The sequence below is a fragment of the Callorhinchus milii genome, unplaced genomic scaffold (assembly GCF_018977255.1).
Source record: "Callorhinchus milii isolate IMCB2004 unplaced genomic scaffold, IMCB_Cmil_1.0 Scaffold28, whole genome shotgun sequence".
Lineage (NCBI taxonomy): Eukaryota > Metazoa > Chordata > Chondrichthyes > Chimaeriformes > Callorhinchidae > Callorhinchus > Callorhinchus milii.
Window position 1 is genome coordinate 7616 of NW_024704769.1, and position 25780 is coordinate 33395.

A 25780-nucleotide genomic window follows, 5' to 3' on the forward strand; every position below is an offset into this window, starting at 1 on the left:
TCTCTGTCCTCTGGTTACCAATTCACCTGCCAGAAGAAACAGTTTCTCCTTATTTACTCTTTCAAAACTCCTAATAATTTTGAATACCTCGATCAAATCTCCCCTCGACTTTCTCTGCTCTCAGGAGAACAATCCCAGCCTCTCTAGTCTCTCCACATTTCACGAGATTGTTTTTTATAATCATGGAAGGGTCAACAACAACAATAAATTACATTTACGCAGCGCCTTTCACGCCAGGAGGACGTCCCAAAGCGCTGGACAGTCAGGGATTTGGACCCCAGCTGGGGGTTGGGATCAGGAGGGGGTGGAGAGTGGGGAGGGTGGGGGTAGGAGGGTGACCAAAGGCACGGTAGTAGAGGAGGGTCTTGAATGAGTCAAGGGAAGGGGAGAGAGGCGGAGGGATTGTGGGATGGAGTTCCAAAGAGTGGGCGCGTAGAGAGAAAATGACACATAATGACTGGAATCCAGTGATTAAGAGAAAGGATTAGTGGCGATTTATTCATGTGATATCGTTCGGAGCGTCAGGAGTGGAGGACAGATGGTAGTAGTGAGCGCTGACAACACAGACAGTGATAAACAAACACATTTATTGGCTGTGTTTTTCGTTGGGAATTTAATGCCGTGTGTAATGGTTACGTGATTAAACAAATGCCAGGTCGGGAGGTTTGGCACATCACCAGCCTTGTGGGGGTGCGGAGGATTCAAACCTGGGGAGAACAGATGGGAAAGCATTTGATGAACAGTTTGATAATTGACACGCCTATAATTGATAAATATATCGATTTGTACTGTTGATATTTTCCGCCAATTTTACTGCTTTCACTCCTGATTTAACAGTGTTTGAATGTGGACCCAAGTGATGGTGAGACACCAATAAATTATGACTGAAAACACAGATCATTAATCATTCAGAGGACCAACTGGGGGCAGAGTCTGTGATAATAATAATAATAATAATAATAATAATAATAATAATAATAATAATAATCCTGGCATTTGAGACAGCACCTGATCACGTCTTTGAGAGTTCAGTCAGTGAATGTGAGCGGGTGTGAGCAGTCAGTCAGTGAGTGTGAGCAGTCAGTCAGTGGGTGTGAGCAGTCAGTCAGTGGGTGTGAGCAGTCAGTCAGTGAGTGTGAGCAGTCAGTCAGTGGGTGTGAGCAGTCAGTCAGTGGGTGTGAGCAGTCAGTCAGTGGGTGTGAGCAGTCAGTCAGTGGGTGTGAGCAGTCAGTCAGTGGGTGTGAGTGAGTGTGAGCAGTCAGTCAGTGAGTGTGAGCAGTCAGTCAGTGGGTGTGAGCAGTCAGTCAGTGGGTGTGAGTGGGTGTGAGCAGTCAGTCAGTGAGTGTGATCAGTCAGTCAGTGGGTGTGAGCAGTCAGTGGGTGTGAGTGGGTGTGAGCAGGCAGTCAGTGGGTGTGAGCGGGTGTGAGCAGTCAGTCAGTGAATGTGAGCAGTCAGTCAGTGGGTGTGAGCGGGTGTGAGCAGTCAGTCAATGAGTGTGAGCAGTCAGTCAGTGGGTGTGAGCGGGTGTGAGCAGTCAGTCAGTGGGTGTGAGTGGGTGTGAGCAGTCAGTCAGTGAGTGTGAGCAGTCAGTCAGTGGGTGTGAGTGGGTGTGAGCAGTCAGTCAGTGAGTGTGAGCAGTCAGTCAGTGGATGTGAGTGAGTGTGAGCAGTCAGTCAGTGAGTGTGAGCAGTCAGTCAGTGGGTGTGAGCGGGTGTGAGCAGTCAGTCAGTGAGTGTGAGCAGTCAGTGAGTGTGAGTGGGTGTGAGCAATCAGTCAGTGGGTGTGAGTGGGTGTGAGCAGTCAGTCAGTGAGTGTGAGCAGTCAGTCTGGGTGTGAGTGAGTGTGAGCAGTCAGTCAGTGGGTGTGAGTGGGTGTGAGCAGTCAGTCAGTGAGTGTGAGCAGTCAGTCAGTGGGTGTGAGTGAGTGTGAGCAGTCAGTCGGTGAGTGTGAACAGTCAGTCAGTGAGTGTGAGTGAGTGTGAGCAGTCAGTCAGTGAGTGGGTGTGAGCAGTCAGTTGGTGTGAGTGAGTGTGAGCAGTCAGTCAGTGGGTGTGAGCAGTCAGTCAGTGAGTATGAGTGAGTGTGAGCAGTCAGTCAGTGGGTGTGAGCAGTCAGTCAGTGGGTGCGAGCAGTCAGTCAGTGAGTGTGAGTGGGTGTGAGCAGTCAGTCAGTGAGTGTGAGAGGGTGTGAGCAGTCAGTCAGTGGGTGTGAGCGGGTGTGAGCAGTCAGTCAGTGAGTGTGAGCAGTCAGTCTGGGTGTGAGTGAGTGTGAGCAGTCAGTCAGTGAGTGTGAGCAGTCAGTCAGTGGGTGTGAGTGGGTGTGAGCAGTCAGTCAGTGAGTGTGAGCAGTCAGTCAGTGGGTGTGAGTGAGTGTGAGCAGTCAGTCGGTGAGTGTGAACAGTCAGTCAGTGAGTGTGAGTGAGTGTGAGCAGTCAGTCAGTGAGTGGGTGTGAGCAGTCAGTTGGTGTCAGTGAGTGTGAGCAGTCAGTCAGTGGGTGTGAGCAGTCAGTCAGTGAGTGTGAGTGAGTGTGAGCAGTCAGTCAGTGGGTGTGAGCAGTCAGTCAGTGAGTATGAGTGAGTGTGAGCAGTCAGTCAGTGGGTGTGAGCAGTCAGTCAGTGGGTGTGAGCAGTCAGTCAGTGAGTGTGAGTGGGTGTGAGCAGTCAGTCAGTGGGTGTGAGCGGGTGTGAGCAGTCAGTCAGTGGGTGTGAGTGGGTCGGGATGTGTGACTCGGGCTCGGGGGCCGCTGGCGGGAGGCCCGGGCCGGGTGCGGCCCGCGGGCTGACGGGGAGGCGGAACGCGGCGTCGCCGGTGACCCCGGGAAGGTTACCGTCCATCCGCTCCCGAGACCTCACCCTCGGCGGCGTCAAGAAGGTGAGAAACACCGAGGCTTCAGCGGGAACTGGGCCCCGACCCTCAGCCTCAGCCCTCAGCCCCGACCCCGGGCCCTCATTATAGTTATTCAGCGTTTCACAGCATTTACTCACTGTAAAGTGTAGTGACTGTGTGGTGTGTGTGTGCTCACTGTGGGCTGTATGTTGAGGCCGTGGAGAGGGTACACAAGAGTTCACTGGAATGATACCGAGGATTAGACATTTTGTTTATAATAATAATAATTCTGGCACTTCCTTCAGCACCGAATCGTGACTCGAGAAGTCTCAAAAGCGCTTCACAGAATACACTGTAATGTGTAGTGAAACGCGACGGCCGATCGCGCAGAGCCGCGTCCCCACAAACAGCCGGGATTGAGTGACCAAATTATTATTTTTTTGAAGAGATTATTACCTCCGAAATTGATCCTCCAGTCGACTAACAACCAGGTTCCTACTGACTGCCGTAACCAGAGGCCATCGTGTGTGTGTGTGTGTGTGTGTGTGGGGTAAGGAAACCTGCCCCAGGTTTTGCCCTGACCCTAACCGCCCGGGTCCTCTCGCTGCGACTCGAGGGCGCTAACCCCTGAGCTACAGGGACTCCACTCCAAGTTGCTGCCTCCACTCTGGTGCTTGGGGGGGGTCAGGGGACTATCAGAAGGGGCGACAAACAGAGCGAGAGAGAAAACCAGAGAGAGAGAGACAAACAGAGAGACCGTGAGACCGATCGACTCCTCAAACGCCACTGAAATAACCCGGGACAGTGGAGAGCGAAGCCAAATATTTATCCCTGATTTGTGCGGTGACTTAATGTGTGATGTTCTTTCTTACAGAAAACCTTCACTCCTAACATCATCAGTCGGAAGGTTAAGGAAGAGTGAGTATTAGTTAGTTGAGTTACCTTTTATTATTATTTATTTGTTTTTTGCCCAGTCAGGTGTCTGACACTCGTGGAAACCCATCACCGTTGCTTAAATAGTCTCCAAACCCAACTGAGAATTCCACGTCTCCTGCCTACTCGTGGAAATCCCAGAGATAGATTGTTGAAATGGAACATGCTCTCTCTCTCTTTCCCTGGACTGACGCATCTTGCTTAGCTAATTCCGAAGAGTAACCCCATATCAAACTGTCTGCTTCCTCCGCTCAGCCTGCTCCACGTCCCCCGCCCAGCCTGCCCCGCCATCGATGGTCGGGCCTTCAGCCTCTCTGCCCTCACCTTTTGGAATCCCATCACACAGTCCCTCCGCCTCTACCCTCCCTTGCCTCCTTCAATACCCAACTCAAGACCCTCCTCTTCGACCATGCCTTTGGTCACCCTCCTACCCCCAATCCTCCCCACCCTCCACCCCTCCTGATCCAAACCCCCAACTCGGCTCCAAATCTCTGACTGTCCAGCACCTTGGGACATGTGAAAGGCACCGTGTAAAGGTGCTGTGGTTGTTGTTGGTGAATCATTTTTCCGGGGGTAATAACTCCTTCCAAAAAAAGATAAAATAATGTGGTCACTCAATCCACAACTGTTTGTGGGGACGCTGCTGTGCGCAATTGGCTGCCGCGTTTCACCCATGAAGTACATAGTCACTACACTTGACATTGTATCCTGTGAAGCGTTTTGAGATGTCTTGATGATGTGTTAAGGTGCTGTATCAAATACAAGGATTATTATTATTTATTTTTAAATGTAATTTGTTGTTGTTGTTGTTGCTGACAGACCGAAAGGGGAGGATGGAGCCCAGCGGAAAGAGAAGAAAGATCGGGAGCGAGATCGACAACGGGATGGGCGAGGACGAGGGAGGGGACGCCCAGAGACCATTCAGTCACACTCCATATTTGAACAGGGACCTGCCGAGACCATGGTGAAGAAGGGTGAGTCAACAACAAAAATATTTCGCCCACAAAATGCACAGTCACTCCACTTTACAATCCTTGCGTTTGATTTTTGTGCCTTATCACGTTGTCGAGACGCATCAAAGGGCTTCACGGGATAGACTGCAAAGTGAATTGACTGTGTTTTGTGGGCGAAATGTGATATAGCTCCCTTTACGCAGAGCAGCGTCTCGGAGCGCTTAAAAGAATTTTGCCCATGAAAAAGTGTGAGCCGGCTTCTGTGTGGGGAACGTGACGTTTCTGTGATATTTCTCCTGTGTTTCGCAGCGGGCTGGAGCTCCACGGTGGAACCTCACGACTTCGGGCCTTCCCCCATCATCAACATCAAGAAGGAGAAGAGGGAGACAGCAGAGGAGACCAAGGAGATCCTCCGCAGGCTGGACAGAGATGATGTGAGTCAGTACGATCCCCCCACCCACCTCAGCCCAGCCCCTTCCTCTTCAGCCCAGCCCCTCCCTTCCTCCCACCCCAGCTCCCCTCCCACTTCACCCTAACCCCTCCCACCTCAGACCAGCCCCTCCCACCTCAGACCAGCCCCTTCCTCCCCAGACCAACCCCTCCCTCTCCCTGAACCCAGCCCCTCCCTCCCACCATCCAGCCCCTCCCTCCCCACAGCTTCCTCCCCAACCCAGACCCTCCCTCCAACCCCAGCCCCTCCCTTCCCCTACCCCTCACTACACATTACAGTGTATGTTGTGAAGTGCTTTGAGACGTCTCGATGCAGATGTGATAAAGCACTGCATCAAAGGCAAACATTCTGTACTTGTTCAGTTTCTCGATGATCCCGGACTGAAGAACGATGCTCGGAACATGCCAGTACAGCTCCCGCTCGCTCAGTCTGGATGGATCTTCCGAGAGGAGGAGCAGGAGGAGGAGAAGGAGAAGGAGGAGGAGAGCCCGAAACCAGCTGCGGCCAAAGAAGAGAAGATGGAGGTGGAACCAACTGATGTCAAAGGTGTGTGGGAGAGAGAGAAAAAAAAACCTGGTAATGATGGCTTGGATGCCCAGACCTGATCCAGATTTTGTCCCAGATTGTGAGTTGCCCCATCCCCCAGAGAATCGAGTTCAAAATCCTCAGCCTTGCCTTCAAAGCCCTCCACGGCCTGGCTCCTCCCCACCTCTGTGACCTGCTATCTCCATATCAACTTGTCCACTCAGCAGGCTCCGGCATGCTCCATGTACCCCACACAACTCGCCCCACCATTGGCGGTCGGGCCTTCAGCGTCTCTGCCCCCACCCTTTGGAACTCCATCCCACAGTCGCTCCGTCTCACCCCCTCCCTAGCCTCCTTCAAGACCCATCTCAAGACTCTCTGCTTCGACCGCATCTTCAGTCACCCTCCTAACCCTGACCCTCCCCGCTCTCCACCCCTCCTGATCCCAAACCCCCAGCTCGGGTTCAAATCCCTGACTGCCCAGCGCCCTGGGACGTCCTCCCAATGTGAAAGGTGCTGCGTAAATATAATGTGTTGTTGTTGTTGCTCACACTGGGGGCTGACAGTGTCACGGGCTGCTGTGCTCCTGTATGTATGAGGGAAAAGCTCAAGTGTGTGCACCAACGAGTGTGGGCACGTGAGAGTGTGTGTGTGCGCGCACGAGAGAGAATGTGTGTGCGCGAGACTGGGTGCATGAGTCAGTGTAAGAGTGAGTGAGTGTGCAATTCCCTGTGTGGTCTATTGCCTCTCTGTCTCTCTCTCTCTCTTGCAGTGAAGGACGAGGCTGCAGAGGAGGCTGGAGTGAGGAAGCTTGCTGGGCAGCCGGAGGATGTATCCCTCTGTGAGCTGCTGCGGGAGCTGAGTTTGGGGCAAGAGGAGGAGCTGCTGTTCCTACAACTGCCAGATACGCTCCCCGGCCAACCCCCCACTCTCGACCACAAGCCCCTCAAAACCGAGGTGCAGACAGAGGATGGGCAGACAGTGTTACTGAAACAGGAGAAGAGCCAGGTGAGGACAGGCTCAGGCTGTTACACTCTTTCCCTCCCTCCGTCTCTCCCGCGCTCTCCCTCCCTCCGTTCCCAGCTGTGCCCTACCGAATCTCTCCTATCACAGTGTGTGAGTTTGTGTAACAGGAGATGTGTATATATGACACTCAGTGTGTGTGTGACAGGAGGCAGCCCAGGCTGAGAACAGTTGCTCACTACGGGATTTGAGTGAGGGGCCAATCGGGAAGCTACTGATCAGGAAATCTGGCCGAGTCCAGCTGGTCCTGGCCAAGGTCACTCTGGACGTCACCAAGGGAACCACCTGCTCCTTCCTGCAGGTATGTGTTTAACTCAATAACAACAACAACGACAGGACCCAGAAAAAAATCTCGGGCAGGGTGAAACCTTAGGCAAGTTTCCTTACTCCACACGACTCTGGCAGATCGCTTTTCTGGGGGTAATAATCTCTTCAGAATAATAATGTGGTCACTCAATCCACATCTGTTTATGGGACACTGCTATGTGCAATTGGCTGCCACATTTCACCCACAAAAATTCACAGTCACTACACTTTACAGTATATTCTGTGAAGCGCTTTGAGATGTCTCAATGACGTGATAAGGAGCTACATCAAATGCAGGGATTTTTTTTGCTAACAACCTGTCCGCTCAGCAGGCTCCAGCCTGCTCCATGTCCCTTGCCCAGCCCTTACCTTCAGCCTCCGCCCCCACCCTCTGGAACTCCATCCCACTATCCCTCCGCCTTGCTCCCTCCCTTGCCTACTTCAAGGTGTGTCTCAAGACCCTCCGCTTCGACTGCACCTTCAGCCCCCTCTTACCCCCACCTGCTCGGGTCCAGATCCCTGACTGTCCATGCTTAAGAATGTCCTCACAAACGTCCTTTTGTATTGCATTGTGTGATTTATTTTTTTGGGGGGGTAATAGCATTCCTTTCTCTCTCTCTCTGTGTAGGAGCTGGTGTCTGTGGGGATCGGGGAGAGCCGCTCAGGGGAGTTGTCAGTGCTGGGACATATACGTCACAAGCTGGTCTGTTCTCCTGACTTTGAGACCCTCTTGGCAGCCAGACAGTAGCGGGAGTGAGGTGTGGCTGTGTGAATGACTGACTGACTGAATGGACCAGAGAGAGAGAGAAAAAACTGTCTCCAGCCTCAGGAACGCAGAGACACTGACAAAGTGACCGACCTCCTATGATGTCGCTGACAGTGATATCAATAGCAAGCTGTGTGGGTTTAGCTGGTTAGACTCCCAAGAGTTACCCCAACGCACACTCTGGGCTCCCCCAAAGCCTTGGCTCTTGCCAACCTGTGCCTGATACTCTCCGGAATTAGGTAAGCGGGGTGCGTCCCTCCTAGGAGAGAGAGAGACAGACAGAGTGCCCATTCCATTCCAACCACCTATCTCTGGGATTGTTTGTTGTAAGTGGGATGCGTGGAATTCTCAGTCGGTTTGGAGACTCTTAAGCAACGGTGATGGGTTTCTGCGTGTGTCAGACACCCAGCTGAAACCCTAAAATAAGGAGGTAATGAACAGATTCTGCTTTTCACTCCTTTTGTCGTTGCTCGCGGATAGCCAGTGGGTAGAAACCTGCGGTGGGTAACAAGCAGAGGAAGTGAGCGGCCCCTATAGCTGATCGTTCCTTATCATCCAGGCAAACAGCCTCTTCCAGCAGCTGAAATTCCACCTGGTTTTCTGTGCAGCAATGCTTGGTATTTCCCTGTTATAATTCCTGTTATTATTATTATAATCCCGCAGAGTCCCTGCATTGGGAAAAAACGCCGGAATCTTAGCCCTCAAGGTGGCTGGTTTTGCCCTCCGCATGGGAGCTCCAGTCTCTTCCGTGTTGCCAGTTCTCTTATGTCAGTTAAGAAGAGATGTTATAGTGTTAAGTTCTGGCTGTGACATTCCCAGTGCCTCGCTGCTGATTGTATTTATTCTTCTGGCCCCGAAGCTGTCAAATAAACTCTTTCCTCATACTGACCGCCCCTTGGTTTCCAAGGGATCGTTAACTGCCATCAATTGTGTTCGATGACAGTCACTACACTAACCACTTGCATTTACACAGCGCCCCTCACCCACGGTAGCATCCCAGAGCGCTTGACAGTGACGGAGCACAACGCCGAGCTGGGAGGAGGTGATGGTAGGCACGGTCGAAGACGAAGGTCCTCAGGTGCGACCTGAAGATGGAAAAAGGGGGCAATGTGGGGGTTAGAGGGAGAATGTTCCAGAGTTTCGGGGCAAAGTGGCTGAAAGCACAGCCATCGCTGGTGGAACGAGGGCATGAGGGCCAAGCAGGAGGCTGGAGCCAGTCGAGCTCACATTATTATTACTGATATTAATTATAACCACAAACAATTGGACAAAAACTTCATACAAGTGAACCACAACAAAGCTATTTGATAGACGTGGCGACTGTCCAATCAGAAGGCTGGGTCTATGAACAAGGCAGCCAATGCCGGAAGGCGGGACTTGGTTGGGTGATTGATACACCTGGTGACCAATGGGAAAGCAGCAATGAGGGCGAGTGGCCAATGACCAGCGGTAGTAAACGGGAAATTGGTACGTGATGGACACACGCGGCGACCAATGAGAAGGTAGCGACGAAACTGGTTATCCAATGAATGATGGTGATGGGTGGGACTTCCTGCGGCTGTGGGCGGGAAGGAGGGCTCGCGACCGACCGACAATTGGCGTCGTTGGCTTCTCAGTGGTTTCTGGTTCCCGGAACCCGGCCTCAGGCCCCAGGGAAGACCGAGGCCCGGCCGCCCGCCGCGAGCAATGGCGAGAAGAATGCTCGGCTTCTTTCTCTTCATCTCCCCGGCCTTCCCCGTCGGGCCGTCGCGGATGGACTTTCACGCCGAGGTGAGGAGTGGTTCGGCCGGCGTCCCGCTCCAGGAAAAGCCAAGGCTTTGCGGGTGGCACTAGGCCGCAGGTTTCAGGGTTGAGAGTGGTTGAGGCCTCAGTGTCATCCAATAATAATAATAATAATCCGTGCGTCTGATACAGCGCCTCATTCACGTCGTCGAGGCGCCTCAAAGCGCTTCACAGGACATATTCACTCACTCAGGTGGTCAGGCAGCAGCTATGCAGAGAGGAAAGTGAGTCAAACGCCACTGGTTCAGGACACTTTGGTCAGACCTCAAACGCTCCTGTGGGCCATGGCCGCCCCACCCGAACGGAGGACTGGTTTCCCTCTCTCTGCAGATCCTGATCCGCGGGTCAGTGTCCCCGGCAACTTCTGTATTTGTTTCAGATTCCTTTTCGTATACTGTGACGTGTAGTGACTGGGTGTTTTTTATGGGCGAAACGCAGCAGCCATTTCCCGCCACCCTCCCCTCCCCCTGCCGGGGGTCAAGGAGGTTGTGGGTTTGACCCTGAGCTCATAGTCCAGGCTGACGCAGGGGTGGGGGAGAGAGACACAGAGAGCGCTGCATTGTCAGAGGCGCTGTCCTTCGGATGAAACGTTTAAACCTCACTCGCTCCCCTCCCCGTTTGTGCCTTGTTCAGGTGGATGTCAAAGATCCCCCACAACACTGTCGGGAAAAGAGAAGGGAATTTCTGTGAATAATAATAATGGAGTCCTGTAGCTCAGTGGTCAGAGCACTCGCCTCGCAAGCGAGAGACCTGGGTTTGATTCTCGTCAGGTCGAAACCTTGAGCAAGTTTCCTTACTCCACATTTCTGATAATTCCTCAAGAAAAAAAAGAAAAAAATAATAATTTGGTCACTTGATCCACGGCTGTTTGTGGGACGCTGCTGTGTGCAATTGGCTACCGCCTTCCGCCCACAAATTTATACAGTCAATTCACTTTACAGTGTATTCTGTGAAGCGTTTTGAGACGTCTCGAAGACGTGAAAAGCGCTATATCAAATGCAAGGATTCTTTTTGTTATTAAAATATTTTGTTAGTATTGATATAGCGCCTTATCACATCGTTGGGATGTCACAACATGCTTCACAGGATACACTGTAAAGTGAATTGACAGTGTATTTTTGGCCGAGACGCTCACAGTGTTCTGCCCACCCTCCCCAGATAAAACCACTCACTCACTTCACTGTTCGTGGAGGGCATTCCTCTGTGCAAATTGGCTGCTGTGTTCGCCCACAAAACACAGAATTGCTACACTGTACTGTAGTCCTGTGAAGAACTTTGAGATGTTGTTATATTCATTATTCTATTTGAAGTGCTACAACAAATGCAGGGAGTATTATTATAAATTGGTATAAGCACTTTGGGACATCCGCCCATATACTAATTAAATTTGTTGTTGTGTAAAGCTACTGCCTAGTTCTGTGGGGGACCTTGCTGTGTGCACAAATGACAACTGCCTGCAATAGTCACCACACACCACAATGATTTCCAGTAAAGCGCTCTGAAATGTTTTGATAAAAATGCAAGGATTGGGCATTGCTGTGTGCAAATTGACTGCTGCATCTGTCTACAAATAATCACTTCCAGCACATCCTGTCAAGTGTTTTGTTGACATAAGACTATAAAATGCAAGGGTTATTATCTTGTCTGCCAAACCCATACTCTCCTGGAGGTTTCTGCACAGGTCCCTGATTTCTCCCCAATTAAAATCTTTTTTGTATAGCTTTTATTTTTATGTCCTCCCTCTACACCCCTCGCGCACATATCTAGAATTGACTACCAAGCTCCTTCCCTATATAGCTTCCTGCCCCAGATTATGTAAACCATTGTCCCTTCAACATTGGTTTCTCTAACTCTGCAATGAACCAATCCCCCATGTTACTCTCCTTATTTTCTGTGAGGAAAATGGTACCTTCAGTCCAATCCAAGGTAATAGGAGTCATGGAGTTCTGGGAACAATATCACAGGAAGGACCTTAATATTACAATAAACCTTGCATTTAATATAGCGCCTTATCAGGACTTCGAGACACCTCAAAGCACTTCAGAGAATATACTGTAAAGCTATTGACTGTATATTTTGTGGGCGAAATGTTACCAAGTTAACCAAAGATTATTGTATAGACTACGTCAACAAGAGGAATTTCCCTCAGAAATACTGCATAAAGTACCCCAGAAACTGTAGGCAAATACCTGCTGAGGGGTACATGTATGTGGTATCTTGTCTGGGTGTTGTAGATGTGATGGGGTATGAATACCTGTCAATCTTCAATGCAATTTTAACAAGTGTCTAACTCTAATCCAGCAGGTGAGGTGGCCCCCTTCACTTGATTATCAGGTGGGGTGGTGATTGAGGTGATCTAAATGAGTTTTTTTTAAATAATAAAGGGATAGGATATGGTATCTGCAGAGAAACTGTTTGCTCTGGTGAGGGACTCTAGAACAAGGGGCATAATCTTAAAATTAGAGCCAGACCATTTAGATGCATATTTTCACACAAAGGCTAGCGGAAATCTGAAACTCTCCCTCCCCCAAAAGGCTGTGGAATATGGCTGATCCATTCATATTTTCAAGACCAAGGTGGATAGATTTTTGTTAGGTCTCAAGTGATATAGGGCAAAGGTGGAGAATTGGAGTTCAGATACAGATCAACCATGATCAGATAGAATGGCGGAATAGGCTCGAGGGGCTGAATGGCCTCCTTCTGTTCCTATGACCCCACAAATACTTATTTCAGCTGTTTTAGCACATTTGTAGCTTTTAATCTCGGATATGATGTGCAGTGTGGCTCAATATGCAGCCTGTGGGGCGGGGAGGCGAGGGCGAATATTTATATTTAGCATAATAAGTGGCTGGCACTGACATCCAGCAGTAATATAATAGTGCTACTGATGATCAATCAACGTCAGCGGAGCCAGGCGGTCAGTTACGGCTCAGACCAGTGCCAGTCACTCACTATTTGTAAATCTAATGGAAGTGCTGTGTGCAGTGTAGATGTAATACAAATGTAAAGGGAGTGGTTTGTTATGAGCTGATTGTACACTGTATCAATACCATCAACAGACATTTGGTACCCAGCTAGCAGGAAGTAGCTGAGAACATCCTAGAAATTACAGTGTAGGGAGGTCATAGAGCCTAAATAGTATTTGATTCTTCAATGCAGATTACTATTCTAATTCTGTGCTCTTTCCCTCTTATACTCTTCCTCTGCAAATGCTGATCAAATGTCCATAGTGCCCCTTACATAAAAAAACATCTCAGAACACTTTGCAGAGATGCTGAGTGATTTGGGGGTGGTGGGGGGAGCAGCTGACTGCAGGTGTTGTTGGAGATATTTATTTTAGGCAGACTTGATTGGATGAATGAATGTTAGTAATAATCCTTGCATTTCATACAGCGCTTTATCACGTCATGAGACGCCTCAAAGCGCTTCACAGGATACAATCCTAAGTGAATCGACTGTACATCTTGTGGGCGAAATGCAGCAGCCAGTTGGGCACAGTGATGTCCCACAAACAGTCGTAGATTGAGTGACTGAATTATTATTATTATGCTGTAATGTATGACTTTTATCCCATTTTAATCTTTTTCAGGCCAAAGAGTTGTGCTTTGGGGTGAACGAGCAGCCTTACTGGTGTGAGACCGGATATTGCTGTGGGGAGACAGAATGCTGTACCTATTACTACGAGCTTTGGTGTAAGTATCTGCAGTTGCGATCACTACACAGGGCGTGGGTCACACATTTCCACACTGAAGCCAGTTAGTTCCCCTGAAGCAGCAGCTTGACATGCCACAGATATTGCCTTGTTTTGAATGTTAGACACTAACCGCTTAATACAGTTTGCTTTGTTCTGGGAGAAAGTTCTTCAACAAAACATCCTGGCTGCCTTATTTTGCAGGTTTTAAAGGAAGTTCTAACTGTAGTACTCTTTCAGATCAGTTAAGTTACAAGATTAGAAGGTTGGTCTTTACTTACACTCCAATGAGCCTCTGCTTCTCCAGGTGTTTCCTATACCCCTCTTCCTTCTCCCTCATGCATGCATTTCCTCTACACTACATTAATGCTTTCTGATTCTGGCAGTGAGTTCCACATTCTTTGATTGCGAGTTTCTTGCGTAGGGTAGCGTCTCAGAGCGCTTAAACGTGGCGGAGCCTGACTCTGAGCCGGGGGAAGGGATGGGAGAAGGGAGGTGACTGTAAGCACGGTTGAAAAGGAAGTTTTTCAGGCGAGACTTGAAAAAGGGGAGAGAGGGGGCAAGGCGGAGGGATTGAGGGAGAGTTTTCCACAGTTTCGGGCATATTGGCTGAAAGTGCCACCTCTAATGGTGGGGCTGAGGATGCGAGGGACAAACAGAAGGCTGGTGCCAGTCGAGCAGCGGCGCCGGGTGGTGGATTGGGGAAGTAGGGAGATGCCAGGACACGATTGAGTGTGAGGTTCTTGAAGTCATGTATCGGACGGTATCTGACATGCGTGTTGCTGTGTTTGCCTGACAGGGTTCTGGCTGGTCTGGACTATAATACTCATGCTGAGTTGCTGCTGTGCTTACCGACACCGGCGAGTGAAACTGCGACTGCAGCAGGAACAGCGACAGCGGGAGATCAGTTTGATGGCCTATCAGGGAGCCAGCACCTACACAACACAACCACTCGACTTACGTGAGTATTCTGTGTCCCGTTCAATGAGTTGGAGAGAGACCATTGAGTCATTTAATGAGAGCAGTCAAGTCAGACATTTCAGCATATATTCCTTATATATGAAGTCCTGTAACTCAACAACAACAAGATTGCATTTATAGAGAGCCTTTCACGTCAGGAGGACGTCCCAAGGGGCTGTACAGTTGGGTCGGGACCCGAGCAGTGGGGAAATGGTCAGGGTGAGGGGAGGGAAGGGAGGGAGCGAGGAGGGGGAAGAGAGTCGAGAGGGGAGCTGAAAGCACGGTGAAAGAGAAAGATCTTGAGACCGGCCTTGAAGGAGGAAAGGGAGGAAGCGGCGAAGGCACTGGGGGATGGAGTTCCAGAGCCTCGGGGCTGAGAGGCTGAAGGCCCGGCCACCGATGGTAGGGCGGTTGGGGCGGGGGGTGTGGAGCAGACCGGAGCCAGAGGAACGGAGGGTACGGGCGGGTAGGTAGGGGGATAGTAGGTCGGAGAGGTAGGAGGGAGCGAGGCCGTGAATGGCCTTGTAGGCGAGGATGAGGATCTTGAAATCGATCTTCTGGGGGATGGGGAGCCAGTGGAGGTGAGCGAGGGTGGGAGTGATGTGGGCGTGGTGTTGGATCGCTTTTCCGGGGGTAATAATCCCTTCTGAAAAAAATTATAATCATAAGTTGGCCACTCAATCAACGACTCTTTATGGGTTATTATTATTTTACATCCCAGTTATAGATTCATAGAATCTTACAATACAGAAGGACGCCATTTGGCCCATCATGCCTATGCCGGCTCTTTGAAAGAGTTGCCCAACTAGTCCCACTCCCCCGCTCTTACCTCATAGCCCTGCAAATTTTCCTTTTCCAGTACGTCTCCCAATTCCCCTTTGAAAGCTACTATCAAATCTGTTCCCGCCACCCTTTGAGGCGGTGCATTGCAGACCCTAACAACTCTCTGGGTAAAAAAAATTCTTGTCTCCCTTCTGGTTCTTTTGCCAATTATCTTAAATCTGTGTCCTCTGGTTACCGACCCACCTACCAGTGGAAACAGTTTCGCCCTATCTACTTTTATCAAAACTTCTCATAATTTTGAACACCTCTAGTAAATCTCCCCTTAACCTAACAATCCCAGCCTCTCTAGTCTCTCCACACAATGTAGTCTCTCATCCTTCATTTACCCCTTTCTGGTGAATCTTCTCCAAGGCCCTTTTTTTACCTCTATTGTCGAATTTTCCTCTTGTTAAATTGATAACTTTACAGAAGTTGCATCACAGTGAAGTTATTAACTGGAGGAACTGAAACTGTTGTCCTCGCAGGAGATATTGCCTCTAATCTAATCTCTAGATACTGACTAATCGGGACGAAGATGTAATGTTTCTAGTTATGGCATTTCTCTACCTCTCCGACCTACTTACCCCCAACCTACTACTCGCTGCCTCCGCTCGTCTGTCTCCGGCTTTCTGCTTGTCCCTATTCCCCTCCGTTCCACCATCAATGGCTGTGCTTTCAGCCACTTCACCGCGAAACTCTGGAACACTCTTCCTCTATCCGTCTGCCTCGCCCCCTCCTTCTCCATCTTCAGGTTGTGCCTGAAGACTTTCCTCTTCGACCACGTCTACGGTCACTCCCCCCCCCCCAGGCTCAGGGTCGTGCTCGGCCACTGTGAAGCGCTCTGGGATGCTGCCCTGTTTGAGGGGCCCTGTGTAAATGCAAGTTTTGTTTTGTTGTTATCGGTTGTTGCTTAAAAATAAAGCTGCGTTCATTCTTTCTCCCGGAAATGCACGTTTTTCCACTAAAACGTCCCAACAATTGCATTTATACAGCGCCCTTCACACGGGATAGCGTCTCGGAGCGTTGCACGACGGTGGGGTTGGATGCTGAGCAAAGGGGGAGGGGAGAGGCCTATAGGCACGGTCAAAGAGGTAGGTCTTCGGGTGGAATTTCAAGATGAATAAAGGATGAGGGGTGAGGTGGAGGGATTGAAGCAGTGAGTTCGAGGTTAAGGTTATATTGATGACACGGCCACTGATGTTCGTGTAGAGGGGCTGGGTGATGTGCAGCAGAGTGATGATGTGGATACAAACAGGTTATTAAAGTGCTGGGTGAGAAGGCATTTGAATGTGAGGGTGAAGATTTTGAAGCCAATCCATGGGGAGACTGGGAGGCAGTGGAGCCTGGCGAGGATTGGGGTGATGGGTGTGTGGAGTCTGGTATGAGTGAGGACGTACGTGAATGGTGCAATTTTGGATGGTGGAGCTGGAGAGACCGGCTTTTAAAAATAAAAAATAAAAAAATTGGTCATTTCAATCCACGACTGTTTGTGGGACGCTGTTGTGTGCAATCGGCTGCCGCGTTCGCCCACAAATATACAGTCAATTCACTTTACAGTCTATTCTGTGAAGCGCTTTGGGACATCGAGAAGACGTGAAAATCGCCATATCAAATGCAATGATTATTATTATACTATTATTTATAGAATTAAGATACAGAAGTCGCTGGGAACACTCAGCAGGTCAGGCAGCATCTCTGGAGAGAGCTGAAATGTTAACTCACTTTCCTCTCTCCATAGATGCTGCCTGACCTGCTGAGTGTTCCCAGCAACTTCTGTTATTATTTCAGATTTCCAGCATCTGCAGTAGTTTGCCCCTTTTGGCTTATAGGAATTATTACTTTGAGGCTTGGTGTTTTTTATAGGAGATTGCTCATTTCCGTGTTGTTAAAAGTACATTTTTTTTTAAACTTTATTTTATTCCCTCAGGATTCTGGACAAACTGTAAGCTTCCAGCCTACGAAGAGGTAGCAGGACACCCACCCACTCCGCCACCTCCTTACTCCGAGTTACAGCAGCAACAGCAGCAGCAGCAAAACACAGTACAGAATAACAGCCGGGACACTGCTGTGGGAGGGAGTCATGAGCAGCTGAGCTCACGGGAAGCTGTGGCGAGTTTGCCGGGTCAAGTGGAGGCAGAGCCAAGACCTCAAACAGAATCCAATTCATTCAGTAGCGATGAACATGAGGCGGAGAGTGGACAGGAACCTGCCACCTGCACTCCAGCCCCAGCCAATTGCTCAGGTGATGAACACGACACAGTTAGTACTCAAGGCGAGGAATCAGATTTACACCCGGCTTCCGATCTGCACAGCTTGGACCTGGATCCCCACATATGTGACCACGGAGAGACCAAGGAAGAGAGCTCCTCCCGACACAGGCGGATCACGGGCGACTCTGGCATTGAGGTGTGTGTGTGCCGCATGGATGAGGACCCCTACCCTGAGGAGGTGGGCCTGATGGGCAGCGTGGCTGCACAGCCGTGCTGCGAGCCCCAGTCCTCGTATAACTCGTCCCCGCAGGACACGGAGCGGGGCTCCAAGCCAACGCTCAACAAGCAGTCTGAACAGTATTGTCCTGGAGAGCAGCCAGAGGATGTGTAACATCGGGTCTCACCATTGCTGGTACCTTCAACAGTGAAGTCAAATGACACGGGGGGCAATTTCTGACCCGTTCAGTTGACCATTTATGGGCTAATTACCTAAGCTTGTTTGCCATTAAAAAAAACCTGCCCCTAATTACAAGAGACAGAAACGCGTTAGGTAGCGTTTCACATTCAGGTTTTCTGCAATATTCTAGCATTTTGAAATTAACCATTAGCACTATTATAATAATATAATACAATACAATACCACGTCTCCAAACCCTTTGTGTTCAGGACTTGAACCTGAGATGCATACCGAGGGTTGCGTTTTTTTTCCCCCCACACCCCACACTGAAACGCTCTCCCTTCACCACGGCCTCCGTTGGGGAAAGGGGTGAGGCTCTTCGTTCAGCTGGTGTGTTTGTCGGTAATGTTCTTACTCTGGTTTCAGGGTGAACACCAGAGCCCCAAGTTGGCTCAATTGACTGCTATTATTCCTTCCATGTATTGGGCAAAGTGCCTCATAACCTTACAGATGGTTTTCCTGGCTAGGCTGAACGCATAGGAATGATAACATCTTAATGCACCTCATCGCTTCACCATTGACCTGTGACACCAAACTGCCTTTCTTCGTCAAATATTCATTTTAACGTTGTTAACCCCAAACTCAAACAGCCTGTCCCTCCCTGGGGCTGCGTCCAGCTCCGACATGCTCTGTGTTCTCTGATGGGGTGACTCATTTTAGACTTCACTGATGCAAAACTAAGCAGCACCTGTTACTAATATGATAACAAAAGTCGCTGGGAACACTCACTCGCTCAGCAGGTCAGGCAACATCTACGGAGATAGGAGAGTGAGTTAATATTTCGAAAAGAATAACTGAAACGTTCACCCACTTGCCTCTCTCCATGGATGCTGCCTGACCCGCTGGTGTTCCCAGCAGCATCTCTTTTCATTTCAGATTTCCAGCATCTGCAGTATTTTGCCTTTTGTTTAGCACCCATTTTCAACTCTCACCCCCACCCACTTCTGGTTTGGATTACGAGATTGTGGACGTGATACTTCGGAAAGAATCCGATGTGATTGTCCGTTTGAAAGAGGAGCTTTCTACAAATGAATGACGTGCTAGTCAGAATCTCATGCCTTCATATCAGTGCAAGTGTTAACGGAGTAGAGCAAAAGCTAAAGCCAGCCTAGGTCAGGGCAGGAGGTACGAAATAGGTACCGTTTAGAGGAGTCTATAAACATGTCTCTTTTGAGATGAGGAGAGTTTGTGGTTTTCCTTTCGCCCGGTTTGAAACGGTCGCACAACCCACTTTTACGACCCTTTTCACAGTTAGCGTAAAGAGTTAAAGCATGTCTTTTTTTCTCCCCCCCCCCCCCCCCCATCATTAATCAGGAGTCGTTCTTAGGCTAAATCATCCTCAACACAAGGGAGATAAGTCGTCTTTTTCTGTAACCGTTCTTTCTGCAATAGTGAATCGTGGTTTATTCGGATGCCTTTTTAATTGAAAACATTTTAATTTTGTAATGTTTTTTGTAGAGGCACCTAGTTAGTGAATGCATGCAATGCGGGGGGTCATAAATACAATGTACCGCCTGTGCTCCTGAGGATTCAGGCACTGCTCAAGTCTTTATAAAACCTTTTTTTTTAAAAAAATGATGGAAATTTCTTGTTTGGGGTCATAAATGGTCAATTTTTGTTCCCTGTAAAAGTTTTGGTGCAGTTTTAGTCAGCGCTTTGTGGGTCTGCAACCGACTGATGTACTTTCCGCTCAGCGATTTGGTGAGGGAGAAACAACAACAAAATTATCTCTGTATAACGCTTTTCACGTCAGGAGGATGTGAACGAGCTCTGTGTCTAGGAATTGACACAGATGTGTAGTTTGACTGTTTGGGGTATTCATCACATCCTTATGTTTGGTACAACGCCTCTCACTTAGGAAAGATAATAGTAATAATCCTTGCATTGGAAATAGCGCCTTATCACGTCTTTGAGATGTCTCAAAAGTGCTTCACAGAATATACTGTAAAGTGAATTGACTATTTTGTGGGCAAAACGCGGCAGCCAAATACGCACAGCAATGTCCCACAAACAGTCCAAATCGGATTGAGTGACCAAATTATCTTATTTTGAAGGAATTATCACCCCCGGTAAAGCGATCTGCCAATCGACTGACAACCAGTTTCTCTAACCTGAGCTGCAGGTCTTGCATTTGGTACAGCGCCTCTCACTTTGGGAAGATGCCTCAAAGCGCTTCACGTGATCTATTGTAAAGTGTGGTGTCTGCTTTCCAGGCAAGAGCACGCAGCAGCCAATTTGCACATAGTAACATCTCACAAACAATCACAAAGTGAGAGGCTGATTTTATTTGGGGATTTGTCGGCCAGGATACAATAAAAATATAATAATCCTTGAATTTGATATAGCGCTTATCATGTCTTCTCGACGTCTCAAAGCGCTTCATGGAATAGACTGTAAAGTGAATTGACTGTATATTTGTGGGTGAAATGCGGCAGCCAATTGCGCACAGCAATGTCCCACAAACAGTCGTGGTTTAAAGTGACCAATTTATTATTTTTTTCTTGAGGGATTATTATTAGGCTCTGTGTGGAGTAAGGAAACTTGCCCGAGGTTTCGCCCTCTGCCGGGAAATGAACTCAGGTCTCTCACTTGCAAAGCGAGTGCTCTAACCACTGAGCTATAGGACTCCACAGCTCATCACCCTGCTAAGATGTCTCTAAGCTAGTTTGTCCCACATGGGGAGGGTGGCGTAACAGCTGCCGATCCCAACCCTCAGAGTGGAAGACAAATCCCTGATTGTCCAGGCGCTCCCGACATGAAAGATGCTGCATTGTTCAAATTCTGCAGGGGTGTGGGGCGAGTGGAACTGACTGGGGTAACTCTTCTAAAAAGCCGTCACAGGCACGATGGGTCGAATGGCCTCCTTCTGTGCTGTAATACTCTACGATTCTATGACTGGTTGGGTCCCTCAGTTGGCTTGGGAGTTAGACATTGGTGTGATGTGCTGTGGCTGAGTGCCCGGTTTGGCAGGTTGGAGGCTGAGCTATTTTAGACGATTCTGAGAACATTAAAAGCCACCAACACGTTAAGCCCACTAACAGGCTTCCAGGTAAAGATCTGCTTAGCTCACCTGATCCGCTATGAGACCTGATCTCCGGAGTGTTAATCCTTTTGAGTGGGGGGAGAGACGGGAGACACAGTATGACATTGACACAAGTACATTCTGGCATTTAACTGACCCTGACAGGTCTGAATTCACTCGTGAGTTATATAATGTCAGCAATCGTCACTCTTGACTTTGCTGCAATCATTATTCCCAGGGCTGGATTAATCAACTAGCCACGGCTTAACCTCTCGTCGCTCTACTACAAGCTTCTACAGCAACGGAGGAGAGGTGTGGTGGGGGGGGACACAGGAAGATTACAACGAGGATGAGGAACAATAATAGTAATATGATAATTCCCGCATTTAATACAGCGCCTTATCACATCTTTGAGACGTCTCAAAGCGCTTCACAAGAATTGACTTGTATATTTTGTGGGTGAAATATGGCAGCGAATTACGAACAGCAGTGTTCCCACAAACGGTGGATTGAGTAATCAAATTTTTTATTTTTGAAGGGATTATTACTCCTGGAAAAGCGGGAGTTAGTACCAGTTAGTAACCGTACTCAGAGACATAGACAATCACACACACAGACTCGCACACAGACACACACACACTCACACGGACACATTCGCACATAGGCGGGCAGGAGGGTCAGGTTGGGGGATTGGGCCGTAGCAGTTCCCCCAGAGTCAGGTGGTCTTTGACCATATCGTGAGGGGCCCTGGACCTCCTGTCCCTGAGGTTCTTCAAGGCTGGATTGTGCTGCAACAAAACCTGGCACACGCTCTCCTCGGCTCGCTCAGCCGCCTGCGGAACAACAGGACGTTCTCATCTACGTGGCCCACATCAGCGCCAACCAACAAGAAGACAATCACGTCATTGGGACTTCGCAAAGCGCTTCACAGGATATACTGGAAGAAGAATAATCCTTCTTGAAGTGTAGTAACTGTATTTTGTGGGAGGAAGGCGGCAGCCAAATTGTGCACAGCAGTGTCTCATAAACTCGTGAATTGAGTGACCAAATTATTATTTAATTTGGAAGGGACTATTAACCACAATCCGCCCATCGATTAACAAGCGGGTCTGTGTGTGTGTGTCTGTGTGTGTGTGTCTGTCTGTGTGTGTGTGTGTGTCTGTCCGTGTGTCTGTCTGTGTGTGTGTGTCTGTCTGTCTGTGTGTGTGTGTCTGTCTGTGTGTGTGTGTCTGTCTGTGTGTGTCTGTGTGTCTGTCTGTGTGTGTGTCTGTCTCTGTGTGTGTGTCTGTCTGTGTGTGTGTGTGTGTCTGTGTGTGTGTCTGTCTGTGTGCGTGTGTCTGTGTGTGTGTGTGTCTGTCTGTGTGTCTGTCTGTGTGTGTGTGTCTGTGTGTGTGTCTGTCTGTGTGTGTGTCTGTCTGTGTGTCTGTGTGTGTGTGTGTCTGTCTGTGTGTGTGTGTCTGTGTGTGTGTCTCTGTGTGTGTGTCTCTGTGTGTGTGTGTGTATCTGTCTGTGTGTGTGTCTGTCTGTGTGTGTCTGTGTGTGTGTGTCTGTGTGTGTGTGTCTGTCTGTGTGTGTCTGTCTGTGTGTCTGTCTGTGTGTGTGTCTGTCTGTGTGTGTGTCTGTGTGTGTGTCTGTCTGTGTGTGTGTCTGTGTGTGTGTGTCTGTCTGTGTGTGTGTGTGTCTGTCTGTGTGTTTGTGTGTGTGTCTGTCTGCGTGTGTGTCTGTGTGTGTGTGTGGAGTAAGGAGTTTTGCCCTGTCCTGACCCGCCTGGGAATTGAACCCGGGTCCTCTCGTTTGCGAGGCGAGGGCTCAAACACTGAGCTAACAAGACTTACCTTGTGTAGGGGGGTCATGCCGTCCTGGTCGGCGATGGTGGGGGCCGCAGAGTGAGTGAGGAGGAGGGTGACAACGGGGAGGTGACCGCAGTAGGCTGCTCGATGCAGGGGGGTCGCTCCCCCTCGGGTCTGGACATTACTGCTCGCCCCTTTGCTCAGCAAATATTCACACAGCTCGTAATCACCTCGGCGGCTCGCGTAATGCTGCGGGGGTTGGGGGGAAGTGGGGGAGAGGGGGTTAACAATGTCAGAGAGACACACGGCGGAGGTGGGGGTGGGGGGAGAGGGTGCGTATTGTGTATATAACCCCCCACCACCCACACACCCCTACTCCCGGCTTCAGGTCCGGGCTGACTCACCAGTGCTGTGTAACCAGACCGGTCGGGCAGATCGGGATCTGTTCCCTTCTCCACGAAATGACGGACTCCGCTCATGTCTCCGGTGTTGGCTGCCGACCAGATACCTGCGGAGAGAGAGAGAGGGGGAGAGGGGGAGAGAGAGGGAGGGAGAGAGAGAGGGGGAGAGGGGGAGAGAGAGGGAGGGAGAGAGAGAGGGGGAGAGGGGGAGAGGGAGAGAGAGAGGGAGGGAGAGGGGGAGAGAGAGAAGGGGGGAGAGAGAGAGAGAGAGGGAGGAGAGAGAGGGGGGGGGTGAGAGAGAGGGGGTGAGAGAGAGAGAGGGGTGAGAGAGGGGGTGAGAGAGAGAGGGGGTGAGAGAGAGAGAGGGGGTGAGAGAGAGGGGGTGAGAGAGAGAGGGGGGGAGAGAGAGGGAGGGAGAGAGGGGGTGAGAGAGAGAGAGGGGGTGAGAGAGAGGGAGAGAGAGAGAGGGGTGGAGAGAGAGAGAGAGAGAGAGGGAGAGAGAGAGAGAGAGAGAGAGAGAGGGGGAGAGAGAGAGGGGGTGAGAGAGAGAGAGAGAGAGAGGGGGAGAGAGAGAGAGACTATTATACTTAGACTTAAACACCACACGGTGGTGGATATTTTTTGGGAGGGATTATCTCCCCCCCATTCGCGCGCAGACACACACACACCTGCGCCCCCATCCCAGTCAGTCACTACAAACAGTCACTACACTACAGTGCACTGCCCCCCCATCACCTACACACAGTTAGTCACTGCACTCAGTCACTACACACACTCACAACTACAGTGTGCGGCCCCGCCCACAAAATCTGCACACACAGACCCCTGGCCAGTCACATTACAGTGCGCGGGCCGAACCCGGCCCGGGGGCCGCCCGCTGACTCACCCCGCTCAAAGTCCATCTCCTCCAGGCTCTGCCGGACACTGCTCGGCCCCGAGCAACAGCCGCAGCCCGAGTGCGGGCCCGGGGAGGCCATGGCCCCGGGGACAGGGAGCAGGAGAGGCCGAGGAGGACGACGGGGAGCCGCGGCCTAGTCTGGGGCGGATCCTCGGCCTCGAGTTGCGGTGCCTCCCAGGGAGGCGGGGCCTGAAGGGGGGGAGGGCCGCTCTCACTCGCTCAACGTTCCTCTATTTGTTCCTTCTCTCCATTTGCACTGAGCAGTGTAGTGACTGTCTGTGTGTGTGTTTGTGTAGGTGTTGTAAGGCAACTGGCGGCCCCCGGGCCAGATGTGGCCCGCACACTGTAGTGTGTGTGGTGACTGGCTGGAATGTGTGTGGGGGGAGGGGCTCTCCATTGCACTGAGCAGTGTAGTGACTTTCTTGTGACTGGCTGGAGGGGGAGGGGAGCAGACGGCAGAGTCTGGAGGAGATGGACTTTGAGATGGGGTGGGTCAGTGGGCGGCCCCAGGACCAAGTTCGGGCCCCCGCACTGTAGTGTGAGTGTAGTGACTGTTCATAGTGACTAGCTGGGCGAGGTGAGGTGTTTGTGGGGGGGTTGGATGGATGTTGGGAGCCGCGCACTATAGTGTAGTGACTGGCTGGAATGCGAATGTGTCCGGGTGCATTCTGGGATGAAACGTTAAACCTCACTCACTCGCTCCCCTCCCCGTCTGTGCCGTTCGAGCAGACATTAAACATCTCCCCGTTGCAAAAGAGAAGGGACGTATTTCTGACGTGAAAAAGCTATAAACAAAGATTGGATTATCGGTGGCCATTATTCTCATGTCAGCCACACTCTCTCTATCTCCTCCCCCCACCTCTATGACCTGCCACAGCCCCCGCCAGTTGACTGGAGCGGTCCCAGCCCATGGGCACTGAGGCCAGTGTTACAACAACAAGATTCCATGTGTATAGCTCTTCACGTTGGGAGGACGTCCCAGCATTTCAGACCTGAGCTGCGGTTGGGGGGGTGGGGGAAGGGGGGTGGTTTATGGCATGGTCGAAGAGGAGGGTCTTGAGGCAGGGCTTGAAGGAGGCGAGGCAGAGTGATTAGGGGATGGAATTCTAGAGATTGGGGGCAGAGAGGCTGAAGGCTCTCCCGCCAATGGTGGGGCGGGTGGGTCGGGGGACGTGGCGCAGGTCAGAGCCGGCTGAGCGGAGGGAGCGGGCGGGTTGGTAGGGGGTTAGGAGGTCGCAGAGGTAGGGTGGGGCGAGGCCATGGAGGGCTTTGTAGGTGAGGACCAGGATCTTGAACTGGATCCTGTGAAGGATAGGGAGGCAGTGGAGTCGGTCGAGAGTGGGGGAGATGGGGTCACGGAGTTTGGTGCGGGAGAGGACACGGGCTGCAGAGTTCTGGATTATCTGCAGCTGTGGAGGGAGGCGTTGGGAAGGCCGACACACAGGCGTTTGCATAGTCGAGTCTGGAGGTGATGAAGGTGATGAACAAGAGTTTCAGTGCCTGAGGGGTGAGGTAGTGGTGGAGTCGGGCGATGTTACGGAGGTGAGGGAAGGCAGAGGGGGTCATGGCTTGAATGTGGGGAAGAAAAGGCAGTTGAGGGTTGAACAAGACCCCCAGGTTCCTGACTGGCGGTGAGTTGGTGAGTTGTAGTGTACACCATGGAGGGTGATGCTGCCGGAGCCTGAGGTGCGGGGGCGCTGGGGGGAGACGATCAGGAGGGCCTCAGTCTTGTTCACATTCAACTGTAGGAAATTTGCCCTCATCCCGGACTTGATGTCCGACAGTCTTTCAGAGTTGGGTGTCATCCGCATACATGTGGGCGTTGACCCCATGTCTGTGGATGATGTCACCGAAGGGGAGCATATAGATATTAACCAGGACAGAGCCCTGAGGGACGCCAGACATGACAGTGTTAGTGCCACAGTCATACTCCATGTTGTGTGAGATGTGCTCTTGTTCAGGAC

General features: G+C 50.6%; 3 protein-coding genes and 1 long non-coding RNA gene across 5 annotated transcripts; 2 read left to right on the forward strand and 2 right to left on the reverse strand.

Annotated features, from left to right (window-relative positions):
- Window positions 1-471: 471 nt before the first annotated feature.
- Window positions 472-3314, reverse strand: LOC121851060. The gene is made up of 2 exons (XR_006085824.1): window positions 3283-3314; window positions 472-707 (listed from the first exon to the last, which is right to left on the reverse strand). It is a non-coding gene; the product is annotated as an uncharacterized LOC121851060 (long non-coding RNA).
- On the forward strand, window positions 2672-8671 carry polr3d (polymerase (RNA) III (DNA directed) polypeptide D). Its single transcript, XM_042344573.1, has 8 exons — window positions 2672-2871; window positions 3701-3744; window positions 4579-4733; window positions 5022-5146; window positions 5526-5709; window positions 6461-6696; window positions 6860-7012; window positions 7646-8671. Exons 1-8 carry the CDS (start codon window positions 2719-2721, stop codon window positions 7763-7765), a joined length of 1170 nt encoding a protein of 389 aa, XP_042200507.1. The 5' UTR covers window positions 2672-2718; the 3' UTR covers window positions 7766-8671.
- A 595-nt stretch (window positions 8672-9266) lies between these two features.
- On the forward strand, window positions 9267-18571 carry LOC103190715 (WW domain-binding protein 1). Of its 2 annotated transcripts, none has more exons than XM_007911591.2 (4): window positions 9267-9553; window positions 13155-13257; window positions 14056-14217; window positions 16966-18571. In XM_007911591.2, exons 1-4 carry the CDS (start codon window positions 9470-9472, stop codon window positions 17637-17639), a joined length of 1023 nt encoding a protein of 340 aa, XP_007909782.1. In that variant the 5' UTR covers window positions 9267-9469; the 3' UTR covers window positions 17640-18571. The 2 variants fall into 2 exon arrangements, with proteins under 2 accessions (XP_007909782.1, XP_007909783.1); XM_007911592.2 differs by lacking the exon at window positions 9267-9553 and adding an exon at window positions 9770-9909.
- A 2667-nt stretch (window positions 18572-21238) lies between these two features.
- ankrd39 (ankyrin repeat domain 39) lies at window positions 21239-23956 on the reverse strand. The gene is made up of 4 exons (NM_001293147.1): window positions 23805-23956; window positions 22922-23025; window positions 22563-22766; window positions 21239-21560 (listed from the first exon to the last, which is right to left on the reverse strand). Exons 1-4 carry the CDS (start codon window positions 23893-23895, stop codon window positions 21405-21407), a joined length of 555 nt encoding a protein of 184 aa, NP_001280076.1. The 5' UTR covers window positions 23896-23956; the 3' UTR covers window positions 21239-21404.
- Window positions 23957-25780: the final 1824 nt, after the last annotated feature.